The sequence below is a fragment of the Brachypodium distachyon genome, chromosome 2 (genome assembly GCF_000005505.3).
Source record: "Brachypodium distachyon strain Bd21 chromosome 2, Brachypodium_distachyon_v3.0, whole genome shotgun sequence".
Classification (NCBI taxonomy): domain Eukaryota; kingdom Viridiplantae; phylum Streptophyta; class Magnoliopsida; order Poales; family Poaceae; genus Brachypodium; species Brachypodium distachyon.
Window position 1 is genome coordinate 37,439,870 of NC_016132.3, and position 12,602 is coordinate 37,452,471.

Genomic DNA, 12,602 nt, shown 5'->3' on the forward strand with positions numbered 1-12,602 from the left:
GTTGGACGAATTTTGAAGTCCTCTCCAGACTTGAATGGGTCAATCAGGACCCCTGTTTACCATCCTGTCTGGAGCTCAAAAAAAATTCTACTGCCATGTGGCATTGGGTTTAGGGGCAGCATCTGCTCTGCTCATGTGAGGCCTAAGCTAAGCTAACAGTCTAATCTACCAAGATTAACAAAGCACAAGAGAGCAATTATGGCTTCTCTTGCACTCAAAAAAGAAAAGAAAAAGAAATTGGGCCTATACAGTCAAGGATTGTAGTAGAGCTTCTTGGGAGGAACTGGAAACATGGTGAGGTATCATATGCAGTGCATTGCACTTGGCCGCTCACATATTTCCGGCGTCAGTTCGTCACCCATGTTCTGCATTAGATTTTAATAAATGGGAAAGAAAGAGATGCAGGGGAACAGGCCCTCGTGTTCCCAGGAAGAACATTTGTGAAAGAGGATTAAGACAGATTTTTGTCCCTTTCTCTCTCTGTCTAGAATATCCCAGGCTTTGTCTCTTCTCTCTCCAGAAACACTTAAATCTTGTTTTGAAAATATTCTTAACAAATACTGTCTGTACCTGACTAAGTTTCAGTTAATGTCTTTCTCTGTACTATATAGACTCTGAATTTTGTTCCCGGCCAAGTTTCAGTTAATATCTTTCTCTGACTCTGGAACTTTGAAGCTGTTTCAAGCATTCAGTTTATTTATTCCCTTTTGTGCATAAGTTTGCCACATTGACCTAAGAATACTCTTGTCAAATTCTGACATCCAAAGTACCACCATGCAAATGAAGTTTGTGAAGAAAATACATCATACAATAATCAGTACAGGAAAAAAGTATTATCAAGAACAAGCTACCAACCAAATGGAAGAACCTGAAGTTCTCATTTCCAGCAAGGAAAACAGTTCCCATGTCAAAGCTAGCTATGAACAATCTCTTATCAGGACTCTCACAATCAGGATGAGAACTTGAGAAACAGAAGCAAGAGGGAGAAGATGAAGAAAATAAATACAAGAAAGGTGAGACTAACATTCCTGACCAAGTTTCAGTTAATATTTTTTTTAAAGGAGATAGAGTGTTATGAAGAGTAAGAACCTGCAGTATGCTGCTAACAACCAAATAAAACCTGAAGTTCTCATTTCCAGCAGAACAAACAGTTCACATGTCAAGCTACCTATGAACAAACCAGCAGATGAAAATTTGAGAAACAGAAGCAAGAGGGAGAAGAAGGGGGGAAAATTACAAAAAGGTGAGACTAATATTCCTATTTACACCATAATCAAGCACTCTGGTAAATATAACTCTATACTCCGGTTCTTCTATGACTCACTCATGAGAGAAACCACTATATAACTGAAGGTCAGTCAGCAACTAGTAGTACTGCTTCTGTGTCTCTGACGGGAGGGCCCCAGCCGTCGGCGACAAGGCAGCGAGCGAGTGAGCCGGAGATCGTCGGCGGTCAATGCAGCCTGTGCCGCTTGCCGACGACGAAGCCCGGCGCGGCGGCGGCCATGGCCATCGCCGGCCGCTTCATGCAGGCGTTGTTGGCATTGGGGGCGTAGCCACCCATCGCGTTTCCGCCGTAAGCTCCTCCGGCTGCGCCAATGGCGCCGCCATGGACGACGCCGGCGGGGAGAGAGTCGAGTGCGTGGACGGGCGGCGGGTTGCGCCACCGCGGGAGCGGCCCGGCGACGAGGAGATTCTGCAGCAGTGGGCCCGCGGCCATGACAGACTGCAGAAGCCGGCCTTTCGGCGGCAGCGGCTTCTTCGCCGCGAGAAGCTCGAGCACGGCGTCCATGGCAGCGCCGACGCCCTGCTGCTGCCGCTGCTGAGGAAGCGGATTGTGCTGCTTGGGCGAAGGGCGGCGGTCGGAGGAGGTGACGGCGTCGAGGAAGAAGGGGTCGACGGGGGACGACGACACGAGGCTGCCGTCCGAGTCGGCGGTCAGGCTCGACGTCACCATGGCCGCCGCCGCCGCCGGAGCCGGAGGAGAAGGAAGCTTCGCGGCTGCGGCGGCGGCGACTTGGAGGCTCTGCAGATGGTCCCGGGCCTCGTCGCGTTCCTTGGTGACGTGGCCCACGAGGTCAGCCAGCTTGCCGATGCTCTGCTCCTTCCGCCGGAGCTCCTCCTTGGCCGCCTCCAGCTCCAGCGTCGCCGCCAGCAGGCTCTGCCGCAGCTCCTCCACGCTCTGATAAAAACAAATTAGTCAGATTCAACAACATTATGTTATGAACTTCAACAAATTACTATGTAAAAGGGTCTAGCATAAAGATACAAGAAGGTGATGATGGTTGTAGAGCATCTAGGATGCATGATTTATCTGATTATAATTCCAATTTCTAGTCCGAGGAGCAAATGATTTTGATTCCCCTCAAATGATTGCATCATGCAACAACTTGTAGTGGAGGCTTACTACTGCTTTGGGTCCATCAGAAAAAACCAAAAGGGGAAGAATAATAGTAATCTAAACAATAAAAAATTGATCTTTCTCTCTGTTGATTTTTTTTCTTGAGAGAAGAAGAAGAAGAAAGGGACCCAACCAAGAACAACACCATCATTGCCTCGCACAGCATCTCAAAACAGTGCCAAACTTTTTTGTTGAAAAAGAAACCAAACCAAACTGTGAGAAGTCAGTAAACGAGTACAGAAAGGAACTGCACAAGTCTACTACTGGAGTAAGTTCGTTTTCCACAAGGGCATCAAAATCGAGCAAGCAAGCAAAGAAAAAAAATGCAGAGAAGAATTGCAGCACGCTAAGGAAACGTCTCGAGCTCCGGACGAATTTCGTTGCTCGCCTAACTCCTCTTTGACCACGACCAAACACAGAAATTAAAGGAAGACAGCAGGGCCCTCCTTGATCCCCTGTCGCTGCACTGGAGCAGCAAGCATTGCCGCCGGTGGACGGCCGACCGGCCGGAGATACGCGGCGGCGGCGGCCGGAGGAGGAGACGAAGGGGAAAAGAAGAAAAAAACTGAAATTGCTGTGGATTAGAGGAAGGATCAAGATGGAGGGGGGCAAATTAATTCAATTCACCTCTTGGGGCTGGAGCTCGTCCTGGAAGGACCATAGGGAGGAGAAGAGCGAGGCGTCCATGGCGGCGTCCCCGAACCCCAGCGGGAGCGGCTCCATTGCCATCGCTGGATCTCTCTCTCTCTCTCTCTGTCTATAATCACTGTTCCTGTCTTCGATTGGACTCAGAAGAGAAGTAAAGCAAACAAAGAGTTGGGGAGGAAGGTTTGAGGAAGGAGAGAAATGTATATATATAGGAGAGATCTATGTGTGAGATGAGGAGGTTGTGTGTGGCCTCGTGGGGAAGAAGAAGAAAGAAGGTCTGGACTATGGGAAGGTTGGGGCAGAGGAGGAGGAAATTAGGGAGCGATTTTTGTATATATGGAATGTGTGGATCGCCTATAATCTCCTGCCATCTGGGCGAGACCAGCAAATTAAAAACGATTTTGTTTTTTTAGAGAAGAGAAAAGAAAAAGGGGCCAACCACTTCTCTGTCTCTTGTGTAGACTTGGGCACTTTGGCACACAGAAAAAGTCCTGTTTCTTTTTTTTCTTCTTTTCTTCTGTTGTTGAGGGAAAGATGTTCCTGGATTTGTATATCCTTTTAGGGCCGGTGGAGGCTAACCTGGATTTTTATTTTTATTTTTGTTTTAGAGAAAAGGTTTTAAAAAAATAGAGTCTAGTGTTTGACATCTTCGGGGTCTTTTGGAAGATGGATTTTTTTTACAAGGAACAATTAGTTTCTCTTTTTTTTGGCGCAAAAAGGAACAACCGATTTTACGGTTTTCGCACTCCCCACCCCCTCCCTCATTTCCGGTAACGCCTCCGTGTTGTCGCCGGCGCCAGTTAGCAAATCCGTAAAAAATGTTTTGTTTTGTGACCGTAAGAAACACGATTCGTCGAGGATCATTCTGTAAGATTTGTAAAAGTTTACTTGACTATAAACTACAATGCAAAAGTGCATATATCTTCAAGTCACTCACACGTCACAACTCTCCTTAATTAGGATAATCCTAATTAAGGATGGAACAAATGCGCAGAAATTTGAAATAGTACCCTGCTCTCTTCTTCCCTCCAAAATATTGAGACGATTGTAGATTCAAACGTTTGTACAGTTGGTGAATTTGACCGGATTAATTAGTATCAGTACAATGCATTATTAGGTCATGACTCGTGAGTGGTTTCCCTCCTGGATGAATGAGTTGTTCCTCTCTGTATTTAGGTTCTCATGCACAGTAAATGCTCCTAATTTTGGTGACTTGAATTGTAGGTCTCTGTTTTTTTTTTCAAAAAAGAAGAAGTGTGAAAAATTAATGGTTCTTGTATTGAAAAATTGAAAATAGTTCCTGGTTTATCTTATGAATTACTAGCCTTTAGACCTACATCTGAACCACTCTCTCCAAGTGCTTGGTTCTTGTTTGAAAAATTACAAGTTTGTAAACGTGAAGCAGTGTGCCGGTGTGTGAACATTGGTTGGCATATCTGCCGGTACGATGAGATAAATTAAACACATATTTATGTTCTCTATTTTATCTCATCATATACTAAGTATTTTTTTAGAATATAATACTTTTGTTCACGACAGATGTCTAGCTAGAGATATTGTACTATGTTCATGCATGTTAGTCCGCATACTCTGAATTAAAAAAGATCAGCAAACTCGAAAGGTATCTGAAAGGAGTAGTTAGTACTGTATATATATAAGTACCCACAATCTGGTTCATGTCCAGGTGCTCTTAACGTTGGTTCACTGAACCAAAGCTAAACAAAATAAATGTGTATAATATAATCAAGAGTTTAGAGAGAGAGATTCGTGTTAGGACAGACATGACAATGTCTTTGCATTTGCGTGCCGCCGCGTGTCCTCTCGCAACCGCCAAGCTTCAGTCGTTCATGCCTGGACATGTCATTATAAAATCATATAAAAAGCAGCCCTAAATTTCCTTTGTCGTTCTAACATATCCTCCGTATAATTTATTAGGTGACCCAGTCGCAGTAACATGATGATGAGCTAGTAGTCAAGTACAAGCGTATGGTAGTGCCAGCCAACTCAAATGATCAAAGAAATCTATACCATAGTATACAATGCTTTCTCCAGTACTGTCAAAATGTGTGTTTAGAACTATTCAAAGTTTTTAAGTTTGACTAGTGATTTAAGAAAAACAAATATGAGCGATATCAGGGATGTATCCATGCACCGCCTCGCCATCCCGCGTTAAGTTGAACACCCCAGCTGCCCAAGCTCAGTGGCGGACTGGCGATGCCAAGGTTTCAATCGTGTACTCTCTTCGTTTCATAATTCTTATCAAAAATTTGATTAAAAATGGATGTATCTATTTCTAAAAAGTGTGTAGATACATATAATATTTCGACAAGAATTATGAAAAAAAAAGTGTTGCTTACACATGGCACCTTGGTTAATGCCAAAGCTCCCTAGCTGAACTGACTTTAAATTAAAGTAAATATGATAATTAAACTAATAATTATTTCATAGATAAATTTTAGTTTAGAAAAAGAACATATACTTTGCCAATGATCGATGGGGATGCAAAGGCTGAACGGACGTACGAGGTTCTCTTTTATTATTAAAAAAAATCAAATTCAAAACAGCACTTTCTGATACAGAAGAAATGTGGAAGGCCAAATGCAAGCTATAGCAAGGACGGGCCTGGGGCATTGGCGTGCAGAGTTGACCATTGACCATGCAAGCACATGCATTGGCGCAGGGCCGGCTAGCTCTGGGTTCTCTCGGTCTACACGTTTCGCCAACACACAGACTGGCAGAGTGTCACAGAGACCAATAGACCATGCATGTACGTACGTACGTGGCTGGCAAACCATTGTTATATATCCATGGTAACAAAAAAAAAAGATTTAAAAAAAAATCCACTCATGCGAACAAAATCAAAACTTTTGCTGTTCAAACGAAATGCGACTGTTACTAAAAGGAAAAATAATCCAATTTCATTTCAACCTCTGTTGATCGATCCGGTGCTTGTTTGTTGAGAGGGGAGGGGACAAAAGTTTGCATGGGAAAGCACGCCATTTGGGAGGCCATCTGGCCATGCATTGTCCTTGACACGGCTCCTCCACTCGCGGTGGTTAAGCTTTCGTGCTCACTCCGTTTCTAAATGTTACTAAATACTTATGGTGATTTTTAATGCAAAGTTGATTGAAATCATGACAAATATTTAAAAACAGAAAGATACATTTCACCATTTACTATTTCTTAATCAGCTCGCTAAGAGCCTTGTCTGGATCTCCAGCCAATGATATCGGACCCCCCGTGGACTATTCTTTCTCAACGGCTCTCCCCCGGTGAGAGAAGGGGCAGAAGATCGACTTGAAGTAAAAGAAAGAGAATGCAAAACATGCACAAACGTACAAGGGCCTTTTATAGGCCGGCTAGTCACTAGCCTCATGGAGGCTGTGGGCTATATATACCCCTGAGTCTTAAAACAGTGCTGCTACTAGTCTCTAAAAAGAAATATAATTAAGTGCCAGTACTACCTACTAGTAAATGGACAAAATTACAAAATATAGTCAAGCTAAAGGAGGAGCGAATCAACAGGTCTTTCATCCTGATGAGCCATGCATGGAGCTGATGCAGTACTGATTATAATTAATTTTATATACTACCCCTGTCCGGGGGCGGGCCCAGGATTTTGACATTGGGTATTCAAAATTGTTTTGAGAATTCGCCAGACAAAGTTGCAACTTGCGTATTTGATTGAGTGATCGTCTAGTTGTTAAACTATTGTGCACGGCATAGTGCGTGTGAGGAGTAGAGCGGATGAGGAGCAGTCGCTAAGTTTTTGAATTTAGGGACATGTCCGTCTAGAGATTTAGAAGAAAGCGAGTAGGCATTAGGTGCATCGGAGGAGGTGGGAGTGAGATGGACGGTGCAATTTTTTTAGCCAATGCTTGAATACGTTTGAGTTTCTAACCAAAATATTTGTTACATACATATAATTGATTTTTGTGCTGCCCCCCCCTCCCCCCCTCTAAAAAGGCCATGTATTAGATATTAGACAGGGCCATGGCTATAGCCAGGGGACACAAGATCTGGAGGGGTCATGTACATTGGATCTCCATCCATCCATCTCAGCTTTTTGGTTCGAGCTACCTAGCTAGCTCAGATTGTAGATAAAGCTAAGCTAGGGGTTTTCGGGACTTGTTTGCATGTGGGCCCATGGCAATTATGGGAGCATGGCCATGCATGTTAGTGCACCCTGTAGAGTGTAGCTCTGGCCCCTCCCGTCCCCTCCTGCATGTTTGCCTTTTGCCATTTGGTTGTACGCATATTGTGTCAAAAGAAGAAGAAAGCATGTCCATGTTTAATTGTAGGATCTTTTTCTAGCTCTCAGATTGTTCATTTCCAATGTTCTTTCCATTATTCTTTCTCTGCTGCCGAGGTTGAATGGGGAAAAAAAAGGAGATCACTTAGTTTGTTCACAAAAAGAAAGGAAGAAAGAGAGCTCTCGATGCAACATGCACACTCCTATTTATAAACATGTCAGCGTGTCAAGAGTCACAACCTAGACCATTAGATTTCAAAGCAAAAAAAGAAGGAGATAATTCATTAAGAATAATTCAGATCGGACACAAATATTATTTTGTGCTTGGGCCATATTGATCAAAGTATATATATAACCGACGAAAACCGCCAAGATTTGTTATGAAATTAAGCTAGGCTGATTACGAGTCAATGCTATAAGCTTACCTAGCTAGTTATATCTAGGCGGCTCGTGCTAGTGTACATGCATTAAGTTTCCGGTATGCATGGGTAGCCGTAGAAATGAAACAGGAAAAACGGAGGTCGTCGGGGAAACGAGCGACCATCTGGCCCTCCTTTCCCGCGGTTTTACTCCAACGGCTTTACCCGTCAAACCTAATCATGCATGTGCGCCCAACAGCCCAACACAAAACCCCACACCTTAGCCCCATTAATGCACTCCACTACGCTCCAAAAAAAACCCAGTCTAATCGAAAGAGCAAGAAATTCAAAATAAAGTGCAACTTCGTACTCCTCCTACGGAAAAAAGTTGACAATTTTACATGTGGGTGTAACATTCTCAAGATGGACATGACTCCAATAGGCAACAACTTTTTTTGCATAGCAAAAAAGTTGACGACTAACTTTTGTTTGTTATATAACTAAATTGTGTCCCAAATGCCATGTTTTGTAGACGGAAGGAAGTTTTAGAAGTTTGACTTTGAACAAAAACCATATGCCTTATAAGTTATAACAACAAAAGAACTGTCTCCAGTTGGTGGAGCGGTTATGTGTGATACGACAACCCTGCTAGTTAGGGTTCAAACTTTGGTTCTCCTCTTCAGGAAAATGAAAATTTTGCTCTTCTCTCTCTCTGCTCTACACACGGTTTTTTATCTCTTGATCGTCAATTAACGCCTGCGCTTTGTCTATTTAACAAGGAAAGCTGATACCGCATAAAAAAACAAGGAAAAAGCTGATGAAAATATATCATATACTCCCTCCGTCTCATATTAAGTGACTAAAATTTGTCTAAAAATAAACGTATTTATAAATTAAAATACGTCTAGATACATGGCACTTAATATGGGATCGGAGTGAGTACTAAATAAATGATACAAAACACACAAAGATATATCATTGAATTAGTCTCTCTCATCATGCATCTCAGAGTACAATACTAAGAGAAAATGTTATGTGTCGACACATCTACTACAATGCACAAAGAGACAACAGATCGATAACAAAAAAAAAATTCACCGGAAGAGGCTTAAGCATATATTGATTAATCAATCTGAATCCACCGGCTCGATCAATCGATCGGCGGGCCAGCCAGCTTAGACATTTAGCCAGCAGGGCTGCGCGCACAAGCCGCCACGTACGTACGAACAACACACTGTGGGGGAAAAACGAACATGGGGCGCACATCCTCTGGATTCTGCCCCTAGCTCTACCAACCTTAATCTAATCTGCCGCTCTCATCTGTTTCTTTGTGGCCTAGGTACCCATGTGCAGCGGACGCACTTAATTATTTGGTTAATTAGTTAGGGGATTTGGGAACACGATAAACAACAATATGTATATCGAGGTCTATATATATAAACAACATCTCTATACGAAACATGTACTGCTGCTACTAATTAATATAAGGTCATCGCGTGACTAACAGCAAAAAAAATTCTTTTACAGCGTGACTAACAGCAAGTTGGTGCAAACCTCTGCGGCCTGCATCGTTTTTCTTTTTCTTTTTTTTCGGAACCCGTCGTGTAGCAAAGCTAGGTAGACAGGCTCTAAGTCTCCAACCCACATCGATCATATATCTGCCGTTGATCTCCATCTCCGAGTTGCCCCGGCCACCACCGGATCGAAATTAAAGCAACGAACGACCGTTGGAATTAAACTTAGTTACTGCTTCCTCCGTCCCATAATTCTTGTCATGATTTTAGTGTAAAGTGAAGTCCCATAATTCTTGTCGTGATTTTAGTGTAAAGTGAAGGAAGTATTTCAGTACGTTTCTCTCGGTTTCATTAATTCTTTCCGTGGTTTTAGTGCAAAGTGAAGTAAGTGTTCCGGTACGTTGCACTGCTCTCTCTCTAGTTAGCGCCTGTTAATGTAATCGATCGGGAGAGACGGACGGACGGGGTCGTCGGGTGGCAGTACGTAAACGAACGAGTGGGCCCCGCCGCGCGGCGCCTGTCGTATGCGGGAGCGGCTGCACATGGCCCCCCCATGTGTGCTCTGCATGCATGGCCGCATGCAGTCAGTGAGTCATTGGCCCACGTGTCGGACGCACGTACACGTGCGGCGCGCCTCGCGACAAGAGCCGATGAATGGACGCCCTCGCCGCGTACGTACGTACATACGTATACATACGTGCCACGCACCTTCCGCCGCTGGCGGCTGGGCGCGATCGGCCGGCGAGGGTCCATGCATGCTAGGATCATATATAGGTTCACCTTCTTCTTCTTTTTCCTTCGCCTATATATGGAATTTTCTTAAAGAAAGCATGAGTCCAGAAATTGGTATAGTCGTCAAACCTCTATTTGCGGATTAAGTTTGGTCCGGTTAATTAATTTTGGTCGTCACATATGTATATACGCGTGTCAGGTCACAGGACGAAGCCGGATTGAGCACGTACCTATATACCCCACACACCATTATGCTCCTTCTGTCCCATATTATTAAGTGACTCAAATTATTTAAATATCGACATATCTATATATTAAAATACGTGTAGATGTATGTAATATTTCGGCCCTTAATATGACGGATGGAGTATATATATAAAGTCGTTAGCTAGTTATATGCATTTCTCGCGAGAAAAAAAGAGCTAGCTATATGCATGCATGGCTACATGCGGCGAACCATGAACCACTCCTCCTGTTAAACAAACGCTCAGCTGACGGTGCCACATGGAAGCTGCGCTTTTTTGCCACGTATAGTACAGTACGTATATATTTGCGTATATATGTACGTGCTTTAACTTAGACAACTTTAGCCAGATCCCGACGACGTATATATATCTATCCATGAACAGATGCTAATAACTGTGAATATATATGGTTTTTGCTTGCTTTCCTAGCATATCCTAGTATGCTTTAATTAATTTAATCTGTATGTACGTTCCGGGATCACCACATATGATCTTCAGCCCAAAGCATGCAAGTGGGTGATATCAGTATATATATCTCCGGTCCTAAATTGTTTGACGAAATATTACATGTAGACGTTTTTAAGAACATATAGATACGAATTCATATTTAAACAAATTTAATACAATAATTTAGTATCCGACAGGGAGTATTTCTCTTCGGCGGGAGAACCTTAGCTACTAGAGCTACTAGCTCGTGGTACCATCATGCATGTCCTAGACCAGAGGCCATGCCGGTCACCATCGATCCGTCGACAAAGGAAAAAACGAGCAGATGTAACTATACATGTCCCTGAGAATTAATGAATTATCTCCCGGCCTATAAAAGAGGATCTTTTTCCTTAGCTACCAAGAAATTAACAGGATTGTACATAAATACTCTCTCTAATCCTAAATTCTTGACTCAAATTTGTCCAAATATGAATATATTTATTTTTAAAAAGCGTCTATATACATGTAATACGTCGACAACATCGAAGGGAGTAATATTTTCATTCATCTAGTTTTGTCTACTGGTACGGTGATCAGAAATACCGCCAGCCAGTCAATTTAACAAAACCCCTCCTATACATATGCTCCCTGCTTCTCGTGTATATCTTCATTTCGTTTTCACATAATTAACTAAAGGTACCTCTCGAGTCTCAACTAATAATTACTAGCTAGTACGTTCATTAATTAATTTCATTCCGTTGTGAACTGATCGATCTACTCTCGTCGATCGATCATATCAGCATGTGTAGCTTTGGACCACAGCAATTGGCTAATGTACGCTAGATAATGATCCATCTCGATCAATCACTGTTGCATTTATCCGATCTATCCATGCATGTACGAATCAACAAGTAATTATTGGTTCTTCTGATCTCGATCACTCCAATTGCAGGTTTGTAGCACCTAGTACAATTAGTTAATTAATATACACGTATGTATATACGCCTCTATATCTCATGGTCGAGAGTGTAGATAGGCTATTATTCCCTGTAAAAAACATTACTACATCCGTTTGTAAATGTAAGAAGTTCTAAAACTTTTTCTTAAGTGAAACTTCGTAAACTTTAACCAAATTTATAGAAAAATGTGCCAACATCTGCAATATCAAATAAGTATACTATGAAAATATGTATCACAATAGACTAATTTAGAGTTGCAGATGCTGGCTAATTTTTTTACATAAAGACAAGGTTAGTGCATTTTAGACCCATGTGGAGAGCTTTGGGGCATATTTTGGCGCATATATAGGAAGTATGCCTCCATTCAGCTCAGAAAAATGCCTCCACTTGATTCATTTTACACCATTTGCCACCGCTCAATTTATTTTCTGAGTCCGCCCATGGCATAGTCTGTATATTTGCACGACATGTACGGAGTGCATTAGTTATTATTAATTCCCTCCACCTGAAATCGAAAGGTGCTGAGTTAATGGTTATATATCAGAGGACCACATGGGACTGGATATGGATGGTATGAACATCGCTGATGCAGAATTAATTGGTGCATATGGATATATATCCATCCGAGGATACAGGATATATATACAGCTAGAGACGGAGATCGATCATCGATCTGATCTTTTGCCACTTGTCGACTGCACCTGCACTTTAAATTTCCGTGTAAATGGTACTACTGTATGTCTTTGTGTTGCATGCAGCAGCTAGCTGGAGATAAAAGACTAAGTGTGTACAACTTCCTCGATTCATATTAATTGTCTTAAATTTGCCTAAATATGGATGCATCTATGCTAAAAATCATCTAGATACATGTAATATTTCGATAATTAATATAGATCTGAGAGAGTAATTAACTACCGTAGGCTGTAGCTAGCTGGTAGTAATTTTTTCCTATCAAAAAAAAAATTACTCACAGGCAGCAGCATGGAAAAGAGTGGTACCTAGCTTATACCCTTCAGAGGCCAAAACAACCTTTGCATTTTCAAGGGTAAAAGGAAAATGAAAC

The 12,602-nt window shown here is 42.4% G+C and overlaps 1 protein-coding gene across 2 annotated transcripts; it reads right to left on the reverse strand.

The window, feature by feature from the left end:
- Positions 1-1,103: 1,103 nt before the first annotated feature.
- Positions 1,104-3,376, reverse strand: LOC100836137. 2 transcript variants are annotated; one of them, XM_003566573.4, is made up of 2 exons: positions 3,029-3,376; positions 1,104-2,182 (listed from the first exon to the last, which is right to left on the reverse strand). In XM_003566573.4, exons 1-2 carry the CDS (start codon positions 3,128-3,130, stop codon positions 1,454-1,456), a joined length of 831 nt encoding a protein of 276 aa, XP_003566621.1. In that variant the 5' UTR covers positions 3,131-3,376; the 3' UTR covers positions 1,104-1,453. The 2 variants fall into 2 exon arrangements, with proteins under 2 accessions (XP_003566621.1, XP_014753826.1); XM_014898340.2 differs by lacking the exon at positions 3,029-3,376 and adding an exon at positions 2,270-3,022.
- Between the last annotated feature and the right edge of the window lie 9,226 nt (positions 3,377-12,602).